The 20,795-nt window shown below is 32.2% G+C and overlaps 1 protein-coding gene across 1 annotated transcript; it reads left to right on the top strand.

The window, feature by feature from the left end:
* The first annotated feature begins 411 nt into the window (after window positions 1–411).
* On the top strand, window positions 412–2,003 carry LOC113781494. Its single transcript, XM_027327439.1, has 2 exons — window positions 412–1,408; window positions 1,514–2,003. Exon 1 carries the CDS (start codon window positions 534–536, stop codon window positions 1,389–1,391), a length of 858 nt encoding a protein of 285 aa, XP_027183240.1. The 5' UTR covers window positions 412–533; the 3' UTR covers window positions 1,392–1,408; window positions 1,514–2,003.
* The last annotated feature ends 18,792 nt before the right edge of the window (window positions 2,004–20,795 follow it).

Raw genomic sequence — 20,795 nt, forward strand, 5'->3', positions numbered from 1 at the left:
GCAGTCATTTTGTTTTGTTTTAACACTCTGTTTCTTTTTTTTTTTACACCATGTTTCAAAAGTGACTCTTAAAAGAAATATGGATACTTTTAATGATGTTGAAACTAATAATTCTACGAAGAGATTAACTAATCAAGAAAGGCAAATGATTTTTGAAGCTTTATTACAGGAAAGTAATTGCGGTAAATTGAAAAGGGGAACCATCAGGAACATTGCAAGCCTATTTAAAACAAGTGTTAGGACAGTTCAGAGAATTTGGAAGCTAGCAGCAATTACTTCTACAGATGGAAGAGTTGATGTATCACGTAGGTTTCCTAAAAGATGCGGAAGAAAACGAGTGGATATTGATTTTACTTTGATCATGGCAATTCCTCTCCGGCGCCGAACAAATATCAGGTCACAGTGAAATGAAAGTGTCCAAATCAACCCTTCACCGACGAATTAAAGAAGGTGCTATAAGGCCACACTCAAATGCACTCAAACCACAATTGACAGATCAGAATAAGCAAGTAAGGCTTAACTTTTGCTTGTCAATGCTTGAACCAGAAAGTCTCAACAGCAATCCAACATTTATGAGTATGTTCAATGTTGTGCATATTGATGAAAAGTGGTTTTACATGACTAAAGAATGTGAAAAATATTATCTTCATCCTCAAGAAGAAGAACCTCTTAGGACATGTAAGAGCAAAAAGTTCATTGTGAAAGTTATGTTCCTAGCTGCTGTTGCTCGACCACGTTTTGACTGCTCTGGTAACCCAACATTTGATGGGAAAATTGGGATTTTTCCTTTTGTATTCAAAGAACCAGCAAAGAGGAGTAGTAAAAATCGTATGGCAGGTACATTAGAAACTAAGCCAATATTGTCAGTGACCAAGGAAGTATATAGGAGATGTTTAATGGAACAGGTTTTGCCTGCAATACATGCTAAATGGCCACGGGATGGTGGTAGTGTTACTGAAATTTTGATCCAACAGGATAATGCAAAACCACATATTAATCCCACTGATCCTGTATTTATTGAAGCTGCTTCTAGAGATGGATTTGATATTCACTTGTCATTTCAGCCTCCTAACAGTCCGGACATGAATGTTCTTGACTTGGGATATTTTAGAGCTATACAATCCTTGCAACATCAAGAAGCACCCTTGTCAATTGATGAGCTAATTCTTGCTGTGGAAAAGTCATTTGATCAATTATCAAGTGAAAGTCTAAACAATGTTTTCTTAACATTGCAATCATGTATGGTAGAGGTGATGAAAAATCTTGGGGGAAATAACTATAAAGTGCCACACATTGGGAAGCACCATTTAATGAAAGAAAGTTGTCTTCCACTGCAAATAGAATGTGAAAAAGAACTTGTGAATCAAGTTCTAAGTCATATGCAAGCGTGATTATCTTCATTGGACAGGTAAGATTTTATAAAGCTTTTTTATTTTTTAAGATTTTTTATCTCTAATTTCTTGTATGTATGGTTGTTTAAACTAACTAGTGTTCCTTATTTTCATATTTGTAGGTACTTAAACTTTAATAATCATGTGTTTTGAACAAAATGGTATGGGTGTTCTAATGTGCAAAATGTACATGTACTCAATGTTCATTTGTCTAGCTATTCTTGTTCACTTTGCTCTGGAGCATCTTTATTTGTTGTTTATCACTAAATTGTGTCCTATCTCATCTTTTGGCAAATGGTTGAAGTCAAGCAATCCAACCCTTTTGATTTTGTGGTGCAAGCTTTTGATTGGGCAAAGAATATAGAAGCACTTTTATGTACTAGTGGTTTTTCATTGACTGCTTTTATTTCACTTTACAAGATTTTAGAATAGCTCAGTAAAGTTAGCTTGACGTTAGTAGTAGTAGTGCTGATTTTTGTACAAAAGGGAAAATGTGCAATGCTGAGTGAAGCTATGTACATGTATAAACATTGAAACACTACTTTTGTTGGAGTTTTTGAAACTGTCAATAGCATTATTCTATAAAGTGAAAATAGTGCATATTGGTTTGCATTCTTTTGCTATTTGGTAGTAGAATATCTGTTTTTGCATTTTTGAGTTTTGAAACATTAAAAAAAAAGAAAGGAACTGACACTTCCATAGACTACGTTTAAATTAAATTTGGTAGTAAGTGTAGTTTTTTTTCTCCAAGTAGAGTAACATGCCTTATTATTTTGCTCATTTAGTTTTTGGATCAATCTAAAATTATTCACCTATTTTTTACACTTTTTTCTTGCTTTCAATATGAATTTATTTTGTGAAAGTTGATCATTCTTAACAAATTAGTGCGTATGAAAATAATTTAAAATTTGAAAGCTTTCAAAAGAAAATCACTAATTAAATCATCTCGATATTCTATTTCCTGCAAAAAATCGAAATGATCCTCTTGATAACAAAACCAGTTTTCAATTGAAGTTTAAAAGAGCCATGTGCACATTCTTCATGATGAATTTGGCTGGAGTCGGAACTTTGTTGCTGGAGCCGAAAGTCAAATATGGTACAAGTTGGAATATTTGGACGTCCTTTGGGACCACACATCAATTTGTGGGCCAACTAGCACATGCATTATCACACCATTAATGGAGGGCAGAAATGGAAATTCATAGCTTAAAATAGTTTGAAATGTCAAACATGACAAATATTTTGGGACAGCCCAAAAAGGAAAGTATGACACTATCAATGGGACGGAGGGAGTAGTAGATTAAGAAAAGTTAGTTGAGAGATTAGATGTGAGTGAGTTAAAATTAAGTTTATACCGTGCGCACGTCGAAAGTTTCCCAAAAATCGTGCCGATACAAACTAATTGAGGATTTGAGGAATTAATACTAGACTCGTGTGAGGACTCATGTTTTTATTCTTAATAGTCATTTTATACTTATTTACCTTAGTATTAGTTAATTATATTATCGTTATATGAATTCCTTTTAAATTTAGCTTTATCACGCGCGAATTGGAAGTTCGCGTATATCGAGCTGGAACGGGTAAATAGAGAATTAAGAAATTTATACTAGACTACTAAGAGTGAATAATTATAGTATTAAAGGAATTATATTGGAGGTTTAGTTAACAAGTATAACAAACCCGAGAGAAATCGGATACGAAACCCTCGCGCGCGCACTATTCCTAGTTGACTTTTGCGCCAATTTTGGCCACAAAACCCTTAAGCTTCCAAAGGAAGCTTCATTCATCAACCCACTCTCTCTCTCCCCTCATCTTGGTAGGCCAAAACAGCAAGGGAAGAAGAAGAAAAGCTCTCTCCATTTCACTTCAATTTTTGCTTCTATTTTAGCTCAAATTTTTCGCACAACTCACGTATCATTTGGAGAGCAACTCTAGCTTGGTGAAAGGCTTAATCTTTCAGTTTTCTTGGAGCTTTTATGGTGAAAAAATTTCTGGTTTCTTCACAAAACTAAGAGGTATCCATTATCTCCTCTAATCTTTCCATTTTTCTTCAAAGTTCGAGCTTCAATTGCAAGGGTTTGAACCCTAAGCATGAAACTAGGTAGAGGACTTGAGGAATCTATTTTCATTGGTTTAATCTTTAGGTAGAGGTCTTGAGGTGATTTCTAGGTAGCGGGCTTGAGGTGTAGTTGCTTGAATATGATTGTTATGTGTGTAGATGAAAAGATTATGGTGAGAAACGACGGAAAAATCGAAGGAAGATTGCATTTGGATGATGGCCGAATCTGTCCTGTTTTTGCTGTGCCTTTATTTCAAATTTTTTATACTCAAATGACTGTGAAACTGATGTATATATGTTGTATATGGTGTGTAGAAAGTTTCTACCAAAAATTATTTGAATTGGTTGAACAAAACTTGAAATTTTGAAATGTAAAGAAATCTGGAAATGTGTTCAGACAGTCTAAATAGTGTCTCTTTGAACGAACATATCTCTTCATACAGATGTCGAAATCGAGTGCTGTTTGCAGAATTTGAAACTAGACATTTGTAGCTTTCCAACGGTATAAAATTCACTATCTAGTTCGGAATGAGTGAGCCGTAGTGATTCAGCAAAGTTGCTATCCTGTTCTGATGGCCTATCCGAGAGAAAGGTAGAAGCTGCATTTTGTGGCTTTATTTTCTCTCACTTATGAATTGATTTTAAAAATGATTTGTTGTGATGAAATGTAGCCTTATGATTATAGTTTCCAACTCCACTAACCATTCTCAATTTCAAGTTGTATTGAGTGACATATGGTTCAATTTCCAAACTGCGACAAAACTGCAAAACCCTTCTTTTTGTTGGACGATTGGTTTAGTTGTTTGTGAGATGTTTTATTTTGAAATTTTGATGTAAACCAACTATCAATTGCTTATAAAATGTTTCTTGGACCTTGGTTTCACAAATGAACCAAAATGGGACTGATTTCATGGTGCAAAGTGTTTGAAAAGGAAAAGAAAACAAGAAGACAGATTTGCTTTGGGAATTTCTTGAACTTTGGTAGTCTTGTTAACTACCTTCCCGTACGAGTTTTTACGTGAAATTTGATAGAGGAGTAGCCCTCATATGGAAGTTGAAATGTACCAAATTTGGTGTTATTCTAAGGCTATTTCAATACCCAAATGATGTGCCAAATTTGTTCTTCAAACCTGGAAGATTTACTGAACTGTCTTCGATTTTGACCAACTTTGAGCTGCTATATTTTGGCACTCAAAACCCCAAATTAGTTCCGTTTATTGTGTTTGAAACCTTGATTGAAATTCTTATTGTGTGACAAATTTCAGAGGCCAGTTCACTTTCTGTGAATTTTACCGAATTTTCAAAGTTTGCCGAAAAACATGACCGAAACTGTCTTGTATGCTCAAATCAGCCACTTTGACCTGAAATTTGAATGTCTTCTATTTAGAATCTTGGAAAAGTATCTTCTACGAACCTTTAGTAATTTGAACCAAGATTCCAACGGTGTAAAGTTTTCCAATTTTGGACCTACTGAGTGCAAGTTCTGATTTTTCTAAATTTGACGTGTAAAACTAAAATTTTCTAACTCGATGGGAAATGAGTTTTTGAAAACTCTTCCCTATCCTTTGATATTCATTGACCATTTTACACTTGATTTCGTGAAGAAAATCAATTTTCCTTGTGTTATTAAATCCCATTTTTAAGCCTTGATTTACGAGTAATTAAGGCTCTCTTTCATGACATTTTCTTAGTACTGTACAAGTGTACAATCTTTCTTGTTAACAAGGGGTTTATAAGTAATAGTGTGTGATAGTCAATTATTATTTGCTCAGGCGCTCAAGGGGACCTCCAAGAGAATCTCGAAGCGGATGCCTAAAAGTTGTTTGAGCACTTACTCCGATCCCTATTTTTATTGATGAGTGTCAAGTGCATGATTTGTTGCAATTATGTGAATTGCTTCTTATGGACTGAATGGTTTATAACTGTTGAGTCAAGTGTGTACTTTATCTCACTCGTTCTCTTTTAACTGATTGAACAACTGAATTGAACTGCTTGTAACTGAATTGTAACTGAACTGCTTGCATGTCGTTGGAGTGAATCTCCTCGACTCATAACTGAACTGTGGGGACGCCCAAATCTCAATTGGCCGACCTTGCGACTTGAGCTAGCAAGGGCTTGGTCGAGAAGCTTGGTGAACCATGAGATAACTGTAAGTTTGATCTATTGAGAGATCTTGCTTGACGTACTCGCGTAGTAGTGCCTTTTATTGATGTTCGGGTCTGGTGCGATGTATGGTGGATGGAATTTGACGTTAACTGGAGTTCTACGGACTTAAATGCCGACCCGGTTGACGGAGTGTCATCGCGGGAAGGTTTTCGATCGAGGCTTGGCAAAACAAGTGGAACTTAGCTCCTGAGAGCTCCTATATCCTCATTGAATTTGTTAAATTGAAAATTGTGAATTGCTTGAATGTTACAACTTTAATTCTTGCTTAAATGCCATTGCTACTTGAACTATGTGTTTTGCATGTTTTCTTAGCCTCACTGAGCGTTCGCTCATCCCATTAGATTTGTTTTTCATAACCGGAACCGAAATGGAAGGAATTATGGAGAAGCCGACTTGAGGCACTTTTGTATTAAGGTTTTGATTGTAATCGACTAGACATATTTTGGAAATTGTATATTTTGGGAAAGTGATTGTATTTTGAACTTGTGCTGTAAGATCGAATAATTATGTATGGGAATGACTTCGTGTCCTTATTCCGATTTCATTGTTAGTATCGTACTTTAAGTTTGAACTGGAATTGTATTGAGTCCTGACAAGAGTTGGGCAGGCATTCCGCTGATACTCTTTGATTCGTTTTAGGGAAAAGTGGGGGCGTCACAACTATACAATTGTATTGCATTCCTTATTTACATACCATCCTTGAAATTTATTGGACTCCATAAATACAACATTTATCATTTTTATTGAAAGTTAAATAGGAAAATATCAATCTACTAATTCACCTAACATAAAGTTCAAGAAATGCATTTTTTTTTAATTTAGGAGTAGTCAGTGGCGGAGCCATATATGTTGAGAGGTTACAATTAGGGGTGCAAACGAGCTGAATTGAGTCGAGTTTTACCCTAATTGAGCCGAATTTCAACTTAGTTTTATGAAGTTCGAACTTTAACTCGAATTCGATGAGTTCAAAATATAAAACTCGAGCAATATTGATAGGTTGCATGTGAAGGGAATAGTGGTAGGTTGCATTTTTATTATTAAATTTATGATTGTTTTTCTCTTGAATTTTACCAAATATTGCATTTATTGGTATATTCTACTCATATTTGATAAGTGGTGTTAGTTGTAGGGATTCGGAGCAAAAAGAAATTAAAGATATGATTTTTCACTGGACTTGTGTGTTGTTCAGCGTGGATGCGTAAAAATCTAACTCTGCACATTCGAAAAGTTCGGGATTTGGCACGTGATTTCCCGTTTCAAATTGAAGTCGCAAGAGTCCAACTCTTCGCCGAATGGATAGTTTTCTATTTTTGTTAGGATATAGTCTAAGCTATCTTTTAGAATTTTTTGAAAAAGAGTTGTTAGCTTATTAGGATTTTGGGATTCGGTTAGAGAAAGAGAGATTTTTAGTAGAAATAGGAAACGAAGCCAACATGATCGTTATCATCTTTTCTTTCCCACAAGAAACAAGGAGGACGTTTTCCTTTCCTTTTTTCTCTTGACTTTTCACCTAATAATGGAAGAATAGCCTTGGCAATTACTTCTACTATTTTGTGTGCAATTTCTTCGAGAGAGATGAACTAAGCTTCTCATTCTAGTCAAGGAACGACGGAAGATTTTTTTTCAACTAAAATTGTGAGATCGAATTGATTATATTTATTTATTTTATTTACTGGTATTCGTATGTTCCCTGATTTAATTTCTTATAGTTATTATATTATTTGAATATCCAGGGTCCGGTATTTGAATTAATCTAATAACTTAGAACCAGTTAGAACAGTTAAATCCGTAATTGTTTAATTAGTTTAAAATAGTAATAACTGACATGATTGACTTTGTGTTAGGGGAACATATGAACTAATTTAAAATAACCCTCGTAGTGTGTTGTTTTGTTAAAACAGGGTTTCTCTAATTCTTAATACAATTGAAAAATTAAACTCTAAGGTCATACCTAGAGTTATTTCTTGATTAGGATAGTGGTTACCGGTCGTACCATAATCACCAAGACAGTAGAGAGAAGTTAACTGTTATCGCTTGTTTGGCAGTGATAACTTGTTTGTCAGTGAATAAATGGAATTATTAATACATCAAAAATCAATTAAGTGAATCATCTCTAAAATTATTTTTTGGCTAGAGTTTATCTATTATTGTTTTAACTTTAATATTTTTTCATTTAATCCTTTTTATTTGAGTTATTTAATTATTCTCATTTTTATAAAAATTCGTGCTCTAGAAGAAACGAATTTTTTTCAATCCTTGTAGATTCGACCTTGTTCACTGCTATATGTAAAATTTTTATTTTTCTTGAGTAAGTATTTATTATTGTACAGGATCGACACCTGTCAATTATGTATTATCAGCATCTAACCTTGCTTTATTATACTTTTTTTGGGGATTAAGTCCATATTTTAAAATCTAGGTCCTATACAAATTCAAATCCTGTGAAAGAATCATGCATCTAAATAGGATCTAATTTATCATAGTAGTTAAGTTTCTCCTCTTTCTCTTTAAAACTCTTTTATCTCCTTTCTCTCCAGAGTTCTTCCAATCAAGATCTTCTTCATCTCTCTCATGCGAGAGAGACCAAATTTGGTCTTTTCCTATGGGAGCAAGTATTCTTTATAATTTTTAGTTTCTTTTATTTGAATAAATTCTCTTTTAAGATTTCCTAATGAGAGATTCTTCTCTCCTAAAATTTCGTAGTGAGAGTTTCTTCTCTTTTAGATTGTTCTAGTAAGAGTTTTATTCTCTTTTGAATTTTTCCTTGTGAGAGTTTTTTAGGTTTTTATCTTTGTGAAATTTGAGATTTTGTATATTTAGAATCTAGTTTCTCAAATCTGCAATTTCTCCATTATTGTCAGATCTAAATTTCTCTTTAGACTTGAACCAGTTTTAATTGGATCTAATTGTCAGCAGACATGCACTGATGCATTGGATTACAATGATTCATCCTAATAGAAGATATATAGGAGCATCAATGTTATCTTTATTTATATTTTTTTCTTAGATCTATTATATCTATTGACTTCACATCTATATGTATCTATATTTGTATCATGTTTGTTTGATGTATTTTTTGCCATTAGCGCAGATTTGTTTGAATAAAATAATCTTTTCTATATAAAAAAATAAGATCTGATTTCGTATAATCAATGCCTAAAATCCAGACCCTAATCTGAGACCTATCCAAGAAATATAAATACATCGAAGTGTAAATGTTCAATATAGATAAAATTTTCTAAACAAATAGAATTACTTGATAATGTCTTATGCTCTGAATTCACAATTACATGCAACACCCTTAGATGTTGATTTTGTTATTTGAAAATGATAATTTGAATATATTTCTGTTATCTTGAATTTCATAAATTTTTATTGTTCTTGAATTTAATTTTCATTGCACGTTTAGAATTATTCGTGAATACCGATTGGTACTAAGTTTCATGAAAGTTCGGGACTAGATTTTCTTTTTCAACCCATTAAGGGTTTGAATCTAGGGATTAAAAAATGTAGTGGGTCTGGGTGTTATGACCAATTTGATAATTAGTTTACAATATCAAAAGCTCATCGTCAAATCATCAAGGCTGGATCATCATTTCCAAACGTGATAGGTTGCATTTTTGTTATAAAATTCATGATTGTTTTTCCTTTGATTTCGGCCAATTGTTGTATTAATTGATGGATTCTATTTATATTTGGTGATTGGTGTTGATTGTAGGAATTCAGAGCAAAAAGGTGTCGCGCCCCATTTTTTGAAAAATGAATTAATGATTAAAAAATGAGTTTTTTATTTTAAAGAATATTGGCATGTAAAAATGTAGTTTTATTAAAAATATAAGTAAAGAAATGAGTTTTAGTTCTTGATTAGTTTTTATTTTAGTTTTTAATTTTTGCAAAAATAATAAAAAAATAAAAAGAAAGAAAAAGGGCCTAAAATGGGATTTAGAAAGTGCGACGATTTTGACCCAAAATAATAGTCTAAAAAGGGTTTTTTTAAGAAAAAATTGGAGTCGCCACTTGTTATTAGGTTTAGATATATGAAGTCACCCAAAATATATTTTAAATAAATAAAAAAAAAACTAAAACCCTTTTTAGATGACTCCAAATCTTTGAAAACAAGAGAAAAAAGTTCGGGAGTCACGGTTGAAGAAAGGGAAGACAAAGATTTGATAGAATCAAATCTAAGGCACCCTTTCAATCTAACCAAGACTAGTTGCGAGATCTAGTCAAAAATTTTCTTAATCTAACATATAAACTTATCACATTTAGATGTTTCTACATATATGCAAATCTAGATCTAAAGGATGTCGAGAGGGTTGAAATATCTCTTCAAAACTTAATTGGTGAAAATCACATTAATTGTGATACCCAAATGATTCTTAGAAGAGGCTACGAATATGCAAAAGATGAGACTCGAAAAAAGAAGAATTATAATATATAAATATACACGACCTAAAAAAGAGGAATGTAATATAACGGTACAGAAGACTAAAATTCGTGACTTCAATTTTTCTTTTTATAGAGAGGATGAGAGCGTGCTAAGGTTAACAAACCACACTCGTTCATTTCCCATATTTGAAGGGTGACTTCTAACCTAATCAAGCAAATGGACTAGTTTACTTCTAATTTCCTAAATGAAATGCAAGTCTAAATATCATATTTTGCGCACGTAGGGATAAGAGAGGTGATATATATAGGAAATATCATGCAAGATGAGAAAATATCCTAAAAATGAAAAATATGTATGAAATACGATGAATGTCACGTAACAATGTAATTCTATCATGAGATGGCTTTAAGGGTCTAGTATTGGACTAACTCATTTCTACAAGTCTTCACTTGCGTTGAACTGGTGAGAAATCGGGGAGAAAGACCACAACCAGCGTTGGACTAGTGTGATGACATCATGCATTTATTATAACTAAATAATCTTATAAAGCATAATTAAAACAAGTAAACACATAATGCATATAAAGCACATAACGCATAATCATAATTTCTAGATGCAAAACCCTAGTGAAAGCAAATAAACACGTAAGCACACAAGCAAATAACCGCAAATAAAAACATAACCAGTACATTTGAGGCCCTAACTACAATCTAAGGGGGAAATTTTTTTAAAATAATAACCTAACTATTATATTTATCTAACTAATTACATTTTTGGCAGAAATTTAAACCTATCTATTGTATAGGCTAGCTAAATACATTATTTGAGCGCTTATCTATTACAATTTGACATTTAAGTGCCTCACAAATAATCATCAAAATTAAATAAAATAAATGAAATTTAACATGAATAATTAAATAAAAAAGCACTCAAAACATGCAATTACACATAAAAAAACATATAGGAGCACATAAGAGAATTTAAAATAATAAAAGTAGGTACCTTCCTTGAAGTGGCGATTAGATGGGATGAAATTTGTCCTATTTGTACTCCAAAATCAACAAAACGGTCAAGGCACCAATTTAATTAACAAATAAATTATAAAGAAATGGAAATAACTATGAAATCTACCAATTAAAGCATTTAAATGAAGTATAATTAACAATTAAAGAAGATGAACAACTCATATTTAAGAAATCAAAACTATTAGGGATCTAATTGCAAAAATTAAGAAAGGTTTTGGACCAAAGTATAATTATTACAAAAATAGGGTCAAAATTGAAGAAAAATAAAGTTTAGGGATCAAATTATAATTAAATTAGGGATCTAATTAAAAGAAATCTAAAGTATTTAGAGCGATAGTAAAATTACTTAAAAGTATAGGGACTAAAATGAAATTTCATCATTAGATTTCTTAAGAAATTAGGCCATTGGGCCATTTCTCTATTTTTTTGGACTAGACCCCTTGGCCCAAAGAGAATTAACCAGATCGGTCCAATGATTTTATTTAGACAAAGCCTGATAAAACCTTGGGCTAAGAAAATCAAAACCTAGATACAAACGTAACAGAAATCCAGTATGAAATAACTCTTTGACCCAAGTTTTTAAGCCGCAAACATGAATAAAACCAACCCAAACATTTTGCAGATCAAAACACACCAAAATGAAGCCAAAAAAAATGAGAAAAATAAAGGAAGGAAGGGGATGAAGATTCCGGCGGGTTGACCTGTTTGGATGAAGAAAGGGATTCAAGAAGTAAATTTTAATTGAATTTTTGTGCAATTTGGCGTGAGCGCATCAAAGTCTAACTCTGCATATCCGGAAACTCGAGATTTGACGCATGATTTCCAATCTTGAATTTGAGTCGGTTTGAAGTCATGGAAGTCAGACTCTGCATCGAATGACTAGTCTTCTATTTCTATTAGAACACTAGTCTAATTAGTTATCTTGACTTTTTGAAAACAATCATTTATCTAGTAGGAATTTGATTTCGTTTAGGATAGTTACTTTTTAGTAGATATTGGAAACGAAATTCGAAACATTAGAGGTTGTTTTTCTTTTCTCCTTGCTCGCAAGGAACAGACGCTTTTGACTTTTCTTCTCTGGATATTTCATCTCATTTTTTTTTGGAGAATGGCCACGGTAATAAACTCAAATAATTTGCGCATAGCTTTTTCCGTGATGATGAACTAAACATTTTATTCTAGTCAAGAAGTAATAAAGGATTTGGTTCATCTGAAATTATGAGATCGAATTGATTATATTTATTTCTTTTATTTACTGGTATTCGTATGTTTCCTGATTTAATTTCTTATGGTTATTATTTTGTTTGAATATCAAAGGGCGTCTGATATTTAATTCAATATGATAATTTAAAATCAATTAGAGTAGTTAAATCCGTAATTGTTTAAGTGCTTTAAATTAGTGGTAATTGACATAATTGGATTTGTGTCTGGAGGACACGAGGTGTGTCAGGAGGACATATGGGCTAATTTAAAATAACCCATATAGCGTGTTATTTGATTAGAATAGGGATTATCTAATTCTTAAAGCAATTGAAAAATTGAATTCTAAGGTCATACCTAGGGTTATTTCTTGATTAGGGTAGTGGTTAACGGTCGTACCTTAATCATCAATACAATAAGGAGAGGTTGACTGTTATTGCTTATTTGGGAGTTATAACTTATTTATCAGTGAGTAAATGAAATTATTATTGCATCAATGATTAATTGAGTGAACCTTTTGGTCGATAAATTCCTGCAAGCGCACAAGATCGATCATAGTAATAATTTACTTGGATTATTTTAGGGTCGAACCCATAAGGAAAAATCAAATTTCTCTACTTTAATTATTCTCACAAAAGAGTGAATGAGAAAAGATTTTATATTATTACGGAAGAACTAGCAATTAATTTGATTAAATTAATAAGAAGTGAGGGAACAATAGTTAAGCAAGCCTAGGGTTCAAGTTTTAATCCAGAGGTTGAATTGATTCCCCAATTATTTTTCTTGTTAAGCTATAAATGCATCGTACAATTGTACTTTAGATTATCTTTCGATACATCTACACTATGCCTAATCAAATTCGACGTCTCTCTTGAGACCGCAACTATTCAATTAGACCTCTTAAGAACCTTGGTGATATAAGTGCGTCACACGAATTCTAGCCTACTCTCGTAATTAGATTACGTGTGTTTATTTATCTAATGCACGGTAGTATATCCCTTCTCAATTTAATACGAACCCAAAAGTTATGCTCATGGTGATCAAGCATATACATGCAATTAAGAGTGAGATAGACAAATCATAGCAAAAAACAAAAACTTTAATTGAAAGAATTAATTAATCCTTCATTATAAGAACCCTAACCCTAAAGTAAGTTTAATGCAACATAGTGAAGAAAATTAACCACCAATTCAAGAAGTAATACAAAGGAGAAAGATTGAGAGAAAAGAACTTCTCAATACCCGGCTGCAACGTTCTCCCTTGCGCTCCTTGACTCTCCTTGCTTTTGCTTGATCTTGATCTCCAATAGAAGCTATGAGAAGAGATGAAAGAATATGTTGCTCTTGCTAAAACTAATGTTTTTCTCTCCCAAAAACAATCTAAAGAATCCCTATTTATAGTTATTACATATTGCCTTCGAATCCTCCTTGGAATGGGTTTCTTATTGCGGACAAAATGCGTGCATGACACCAGTCTCCATCAGACTGGTGCGATGTCCAGCGCCATGACCGGCGTCATTCTTGGTGCAATTTTCAGAAATTTGTGTATTGGCCCTCAAACTTTGAATTTTCTCACCTTTTTCACCTAATTCCTTCAATTACTCAATTATATCTCTGTGACATCAAAATAACTTCAAATGAGCAGCTTTCTGTCTACTTTAAACACATAAAACAAAAATCTAGCTCAATAACACCTATAAAATTCATGTAATCTACTCCCTATCACTATTTCCAAAGTTATTTCTTGGCTAGAATTTATTTATTATTACTTCAATTTGAATAAATTGTCATTTAGTTTTTATTTATTTGTTTTATCTGAGTTATTTAATTATTTGAGAGTAGCTTATACTTGTACACTTTTGTGAGTGATGAGTGCCTTTGCTAAAAGTTCTTGGGAGGATTGCTAAATTCAGTGTGTTTTGACTTTAGGGGAATTGTTGGGATAATAGGGTGCTTTTGCCGGTATGATTTGCTGTAGAATCTTGTGATCTTGATTGTATTTCTGAGTTGTGGTATGTTTGAAAACAAGCATAGTTTAGGTGTGGGGGAAATTGATAGGTTGCATTTTTGTTATAAAATTTATAATTGTTTCTCTTTGATTTCGGCCAAATGTTGCAATAATTGATGGATTCTACTTATATTCAGTGATTGGTGCTGGTTGTAGGGATCCGGAGCAAAAAGGGATAACGATGTGAATTTTAACTGAATTTCTATGCAATTTGGCGTGAGCGCGTCAAAGTCTAACTCTACATGTTCGGAAACTCGAGATTTGGCTCGTGATTTCCAATCTTAAATTGAAGTCGGTTTGAAGCCGTTGAAGTCAGGCTCTGCATCGAATAACTAGTTTGCTATTCTTATTAGGACATTAGTCTAATTAGTTATTATTTTGGGATTGGAAACGAAGTCCGAAACAATCTTTTTATCTAGTAGGAATTGGATTTCGTTTAGGAAAGTTACTTTTTAGTAGATATAGGAAACGAAGTCCGAAACATTAGAGGTTGCTTTTCTTTTCTCCTTGGTCGCAAGGAGCAGACGCTTTTGACTTTTCTTCTCTGGATATTTCATCTCATTTTTTTTTGGAGAATGGCTGCAGCAATAAACTCAAATATTTCGCCTATGGCTTTTTTCGTAATGATAAACTAAACACTTTATTCTAGTCAAGAAGTAATGCAGGATTTGATTTATCTAAAATCATGAGATGGAATTGATTATATTTATTTATTTTATTTACTGGTATTCGTATGTTTTCTGATTTAATTTCTTATGGTTATTATTTTATTTGAATATTAAAGGGCGTCCGTAAAATTAGGTTAATTTCTTATGGTTATTATTTTATTTGAATATTTTATTTTAATTTAATTTGATAACCTATAACCAATTAGACCAGTTATATCCGTAATTGTTTAAGTACTTTAAACTAGTGATAACTGGCATGATTGGGTTTATGTCATGGAGATATATGGGCTAATTTAAAATAACCCTCGTAGCGTATTATTTGATTATAATAGAGTTTCTCTAATTATTAAGGTATTTCTCTTTACTGTATTGGTGATTAAGGTAGGATCGTTAACCATTGTCCTAATCAAAAAATAATCCTCTATCTTTATCAATGAATCTCGCTCTTTTCTGAACTCTTTATCTTTTCCTACCCTCTCTGTTCTCTTCTTCTCTCCCCTTTCCTTCATCTTCCTCAATTTCTTAATTTTTCAACTTTGATCATTACACTAGGTTTGGATCAAGTGAATCTAATCTAAATCTTATCTATTTATATGTTTAATAATAGTTAGTAAAATAGAATTATTAATAATTAATATCAAGCTACTTTTGGCTTATTAACCTTTAATGGAATCTTGGGTCCTAAATTTGGAATATTCTTAATAGAAGGCTACATCACCTAGCGAGTAGGATTCATATCCAATCTCATAGTCAACTCAACTCGTGACGACCTCAGCGATATATGCTTGTAAGCAGCCTACAGTGAAACAGGAGAGAGAACTGCCAAGTTCCTTTTCTTATAGAGCTAGGAAGGACCCCAATTCTGCAAATGGAACAAACCTCTATTTTTTAATGGAAGAAACCTCAAAAATGTAAGGTAACAATTAGAATATCCTACATAAGATACAAGAAATTGAGACAAGAAAAAGTTAAGTGCTTATTGCATGGAGACCCACGACCTGAAGATTGTCACTGTTACTATTTTTTTTTAATGAAAACAGAAACTAATATTATTAATAAACTAGCTGATAATTGTTCAGCATAATTTGCTTGATAAAGAAATCTGCATTAATGGCAAAAAATACGTGAAATATGTCACAGATATATGTGATCTGAAAAATCATTAAATTTAATAGAGTTACAAAAAAATATATATCTTACTAATTTTGATAATTGTCTTTATTGAGGAGTAAGGAAATCGGTTTCTAAGCCTCGAATATTCTTAAATACCTTAACAAGTTGATTGGACCCAAACCCATTATTGATCATCTAATGGGTAATTGGTCTAATGTAGCAGCATAGGAAAATAAGGTTATGAATTATGATACATAAAGTTTGGGAGAAGGACGAAACAATTGTCATGTTGAAAGTGAAAAACTACAACCTCAACAACAGTTGAAAATATTATGAATAAAAAAACGATTTTTTGTTTTGTTTTGTTCAATTTTGGTTTTCTCTTGTCCATCTGCGCTAAAGCAGCATAAGCATTGACTAGAGATTGGAATAAAATGTCAAATTCAAAGTACTTTCTATGTGTGTGTTGGCTATATAACGTCCATAATCCATATGGGTCGAGTGCACACATACATGGAACGATTATTATTTGTTACATTTTCAACATTAAAATTAAAATGTAACTAATATATTGCTTGTGTCGAGGGCACACTATGATAAACTAGTATTGACATTTTGCATAACACGTATAGAAGTTTATTGCAATTAGTTGGAAAGGCACATTTTATATGCATGTAAACGAAACAAAATTAATACTAAAACAATATGTAAGTTATCATAAGTTAATGCTTTATTCTTGGTAAATTTGTTGCAAGAAACATTTAATAACGACAGAAATAAACAAAAAACCTGAAACCTATTATTCCTTTCACCAAACCTCTTATTGATCATTATAGATAAAAACAAGAGGAAACTGAAAACAAAAAACCTGTTGTTCCTTTCAGCAAACACTCTTTCTGATTATAGATAAAAGCAAGAGAAAACTTAATACAAAAAACTATTACTCCTTTCACCAAAAATTGAGGTCACTTTGAGAGTCACCTTTTTCTTTCTTTACAATCGTCGGTGTACCAAAAAGATTATCAAATTGTAAAGTGATACAGCTATCATGTTGAAGTCACCTTGAGTAGGGGTGCGTTCGAGTCGAGTCGAGCTCGAATAGTGAGGTAAAATAACTAAGCTTGAGATCGAGCTCTAACTTGTCGAGCTTTTAGAATTCGAGTTCGAACTTGAACTCTACATCAATTTACGTTACTCGAGCTCGAACTCGAGTTTAATTAAATCTAATCAATTTAAATCAAGGTCAATCGAGCCTATTCGAGCTCAATCAAGCCTAATCAAGCTCACGTAATAAAAATTAATATTTTATATATAATTTTAAATAAAGGATATTATTGATATTTCACAATAATAAAAATAAAAATATATATTATAAAAAGCTCGATTAAGCTCGTCGAGCTTTCGAGTGCAAAATATTGAAATTCAAGCTCGACTCGCTGCTTCTATCAAGTAGCACGAACTCGGGCTCGAGCTCGATTAAAACGAGCTCGAACTCAAGCTCGATTAAAACGAGCTCGAACTCAAGCTCGAGCTTAGTCAAAACGAGCTCGAGCCGAGCTGCTGACCGAGTAGCTTGCGAGCTCGAGTCAAGCTACTCGGTCCAGCATTAGTCCTAATCTTGAGACAAGTTTTCTCTCTTACCTAATTCTACTTTTGTAAGATGGAATCAATTTACCAGCTAGCAACAATGACCTAAAAAGAATAATTTAGCAAATGAAAGCCTGCTCCTTACTTAGAGGAGCATGTATACATAGGCAATAAACCAAAACATATTATTGCAATTATATTATGGAGCTGTGATAATATATTATACTATTATAACATTTTTTTTCATATTGTGTTGAGTTTGTCCTTGTATCCACATCGGAAGTTTTACAAAGATGTCTCTTCTTATGATGGTTATAAATATAGTAGACTTAAATGAGTTTATATATGCTAAGAGCACCAACCCAAATGCTATAGGCACCGGCCAAAAGAGAGTTTTACAAGGTTCATGTATTAGTCCAAGAGAGGTTTTGGTTAGACATCAAATCAAAGAACAGTTTATGGGTCTTTGGATTATTAAACATTTTTGTATTATTTAGACTCTTTTGTATTTTCAGTTTTAGGTGTCTTTGAGCCTTGAAGTTATTTTCTAGAGTTTTGTACTCTCTGTTTTTTGAACTTTCTTATTATAGTAAATCTACTACCTCTACGCCTGTGAATGTAGGCTGATTTGACCGAACCACGTAAAATTTTGTGTCTTTCTATTTGTTTCATTTGTTTGTTATTGATTTTATTAAATTGTCAAGAACCCTATTGTTTTCGTTGGTCAATTTCTTGGAACCAAACCTAGCATACCGTGTTACATGTTTAACCATTTGAAAATGTAGGTATTGATTATAACTATATAATATTAGCAATTACCACCTACCTCTCCTTTTATAGTATGCAGTGATAATTATATTATACTGTTACATCATTTTGTTTTTTCCTACCGTATTGCATGTTAACCATTTGAAAATGTAGGCATTGATTATAACTACATATAATTTATGTGAATGGTAATACAGACATTGTACGTTGCATAAATATAGTCATCATCGTCATTTATAAGCATTTCAATCATTTCATATTCACATTTAAGCTCATAAATAAAATACATGCGAAAGTGAAAATCTGATACATACTTACACCATTGATTTCATCCCAGGAAGGGCAATTCCGAGTTCAAAAAATGGGCTTTCTGCTTCATCGATCCATAAATAATGTGGTGTAACCAAAAAATTTTACGTCCATTTAATATATTTTTATTCTTCTTCTTTTTTTTTTTTTTTAACAGCCCGCAAATGAGCTACTCCATTCCATTTAATATACACACACCGGTCTATCTAATGGGTGCCTATAAGGTATTCGTTAAAATATATTCCAATTGTTATAATTTAAAAATATAAGATTAATTAGAAAAAGTAAATAAATACAAAGGAATATAGGTAAGATTAAATAGGAAAAGTATATAAATGCAAAGGAGGATAATAATTGTTAATATGCGTATATATATAATAGGTTACGTGAATATTAATTGTACTAACGAGTGCTCTAAGGCACTGTTTGAAAAACCCCTTCTATCAATTGCAAGCAATCTCATCGTCAATTGCTAATTTCATGTGAAAATGGCCGGTTCAAATTATTGACTTTTCTCTATACATTATTTGAAGCAATTAAAGGACGTGATAGTTTCGTGATCGAGAAGGTCTCCAAGAAATAATATATTTATATTCTTAAGAGCAATATTACTGTTTAGTTAGTAAGGGGATGCTCGATAATCCCTTTAAGTACTAAATATTAATCCTTTAATAAAAGCACTTAAAATCAATGAATTAAAAGAATTTTATTTTATTAAGCTTGTTTGACAAATTCCCTTGCATCTGAATATATTAAAATCAAATTAATTTTGCTACAAAATTTAAAGCGAAAGTGTTATCACTTAATTTAATGTATGGTCAAATTAGTATAATGATACTCACTCAAAATTATTCCTCCCACCACAGTCCTACATTCTTTTACACAAATACACTACTCTCTTTCTCTTTCACACGCATATATATTTCTGCCACATAGTCGTGCAATACACACACTTTCTCTCACAACATACATATACAAATGCGTACGTTTTCATTACCTACACATATTTTCTAAACATCATACGATTATTATACAATGAAAACATGCATCTTTTCATTCCCCCAAATACACACATTTTCATACACATAACATTCAATTTTTATATTAGTTTCGTTTTATCAAAATTAAAAAGTAATAGTTAAAAAATTAATTCCATCTAAAGTGAAATAACATATTGGCAGTGAACTTTATAATAAACATAAAATATAATACTTCAATTCAGTGCTCAAATTCAACAGATTATCAAACAAATTTAACTTCATGAATTCAACAAGTTCAGACTTCAATACTTGAGTTTCAGCTTTCAGATTTCAGATTTTAATTTTATCAAATGCTTCCTAAGTCATGTTTTCTATATTGCGTATCAATTTTTTTTTTTTTTTTGTGATGAAACTAATACACAGTACCCTCTTCATTTTCCATTTTGTACAACTCAAATACAAAATAAGAGCTCCATTCTGTAGAGTTTTACTTCTTTTTCGTCCTTTACCATTAACATTCAACTCCACTGTTTAAGCTATGTTAACTTTCTTCCTCTCAAGCACCTGAGGATGTTCATCTGCATATTGCATGCGTAATTGTACATTTATTTATTCGTTTCAAAATTGACAATGACATGAATAATTGTACCGCATATTGGAGAACTCGCCACAAAGTAAAAGGAAATGTTAATCACGTTCAGCTGTTGGTTGACTAAGACAATGACAACCTTGAGGAGCATAATTTAATTAATAATTACAGTTAACAAATACACAAATTTTCGTCCACGGTACCAACAAAAAATAATTTCCACGTTTCAGTGGTGTATCATACTAGGCTTTTCTCGACTTTATACCGTCTAACGTCATATTTAATATTTTGTTCCTTTTGCTTTACGAAATGGAAAATCGCATGTATTAATTCATCATAAATCAACGCGAAAGAAACCAAAAATGGAACTTTGGAGAAATCACAACATCATCAACTAAGGGATATGATCGAAACGCTAGAAAGGTTGTGTGGAAAAATTAGAATAACTGTCCAACATTAAGTTATTGCGGCGACCAGGATCTGCATTCCCATAAATACCAATCGTCAAGCTTAACATTTTCACATCATCCCAAAACCAAAGAA

Source organism: Coffea eugenioides, chromosome 8 (genome assembly GCF_003713205.1).
Source record: "Coffea eugenioides isolate CCC68of chromosome 8, Ceug_1.0, whole genome shotgun sequence".
In the NCBI taxonomy this organism is placed as follows: domain Eukaryota; kingdom Viridiplantae; phylum Streptophyta; class Magnoliopsida; order Gentianales; family Rubiaceae; genus Coffea; species Coffea eugenioides.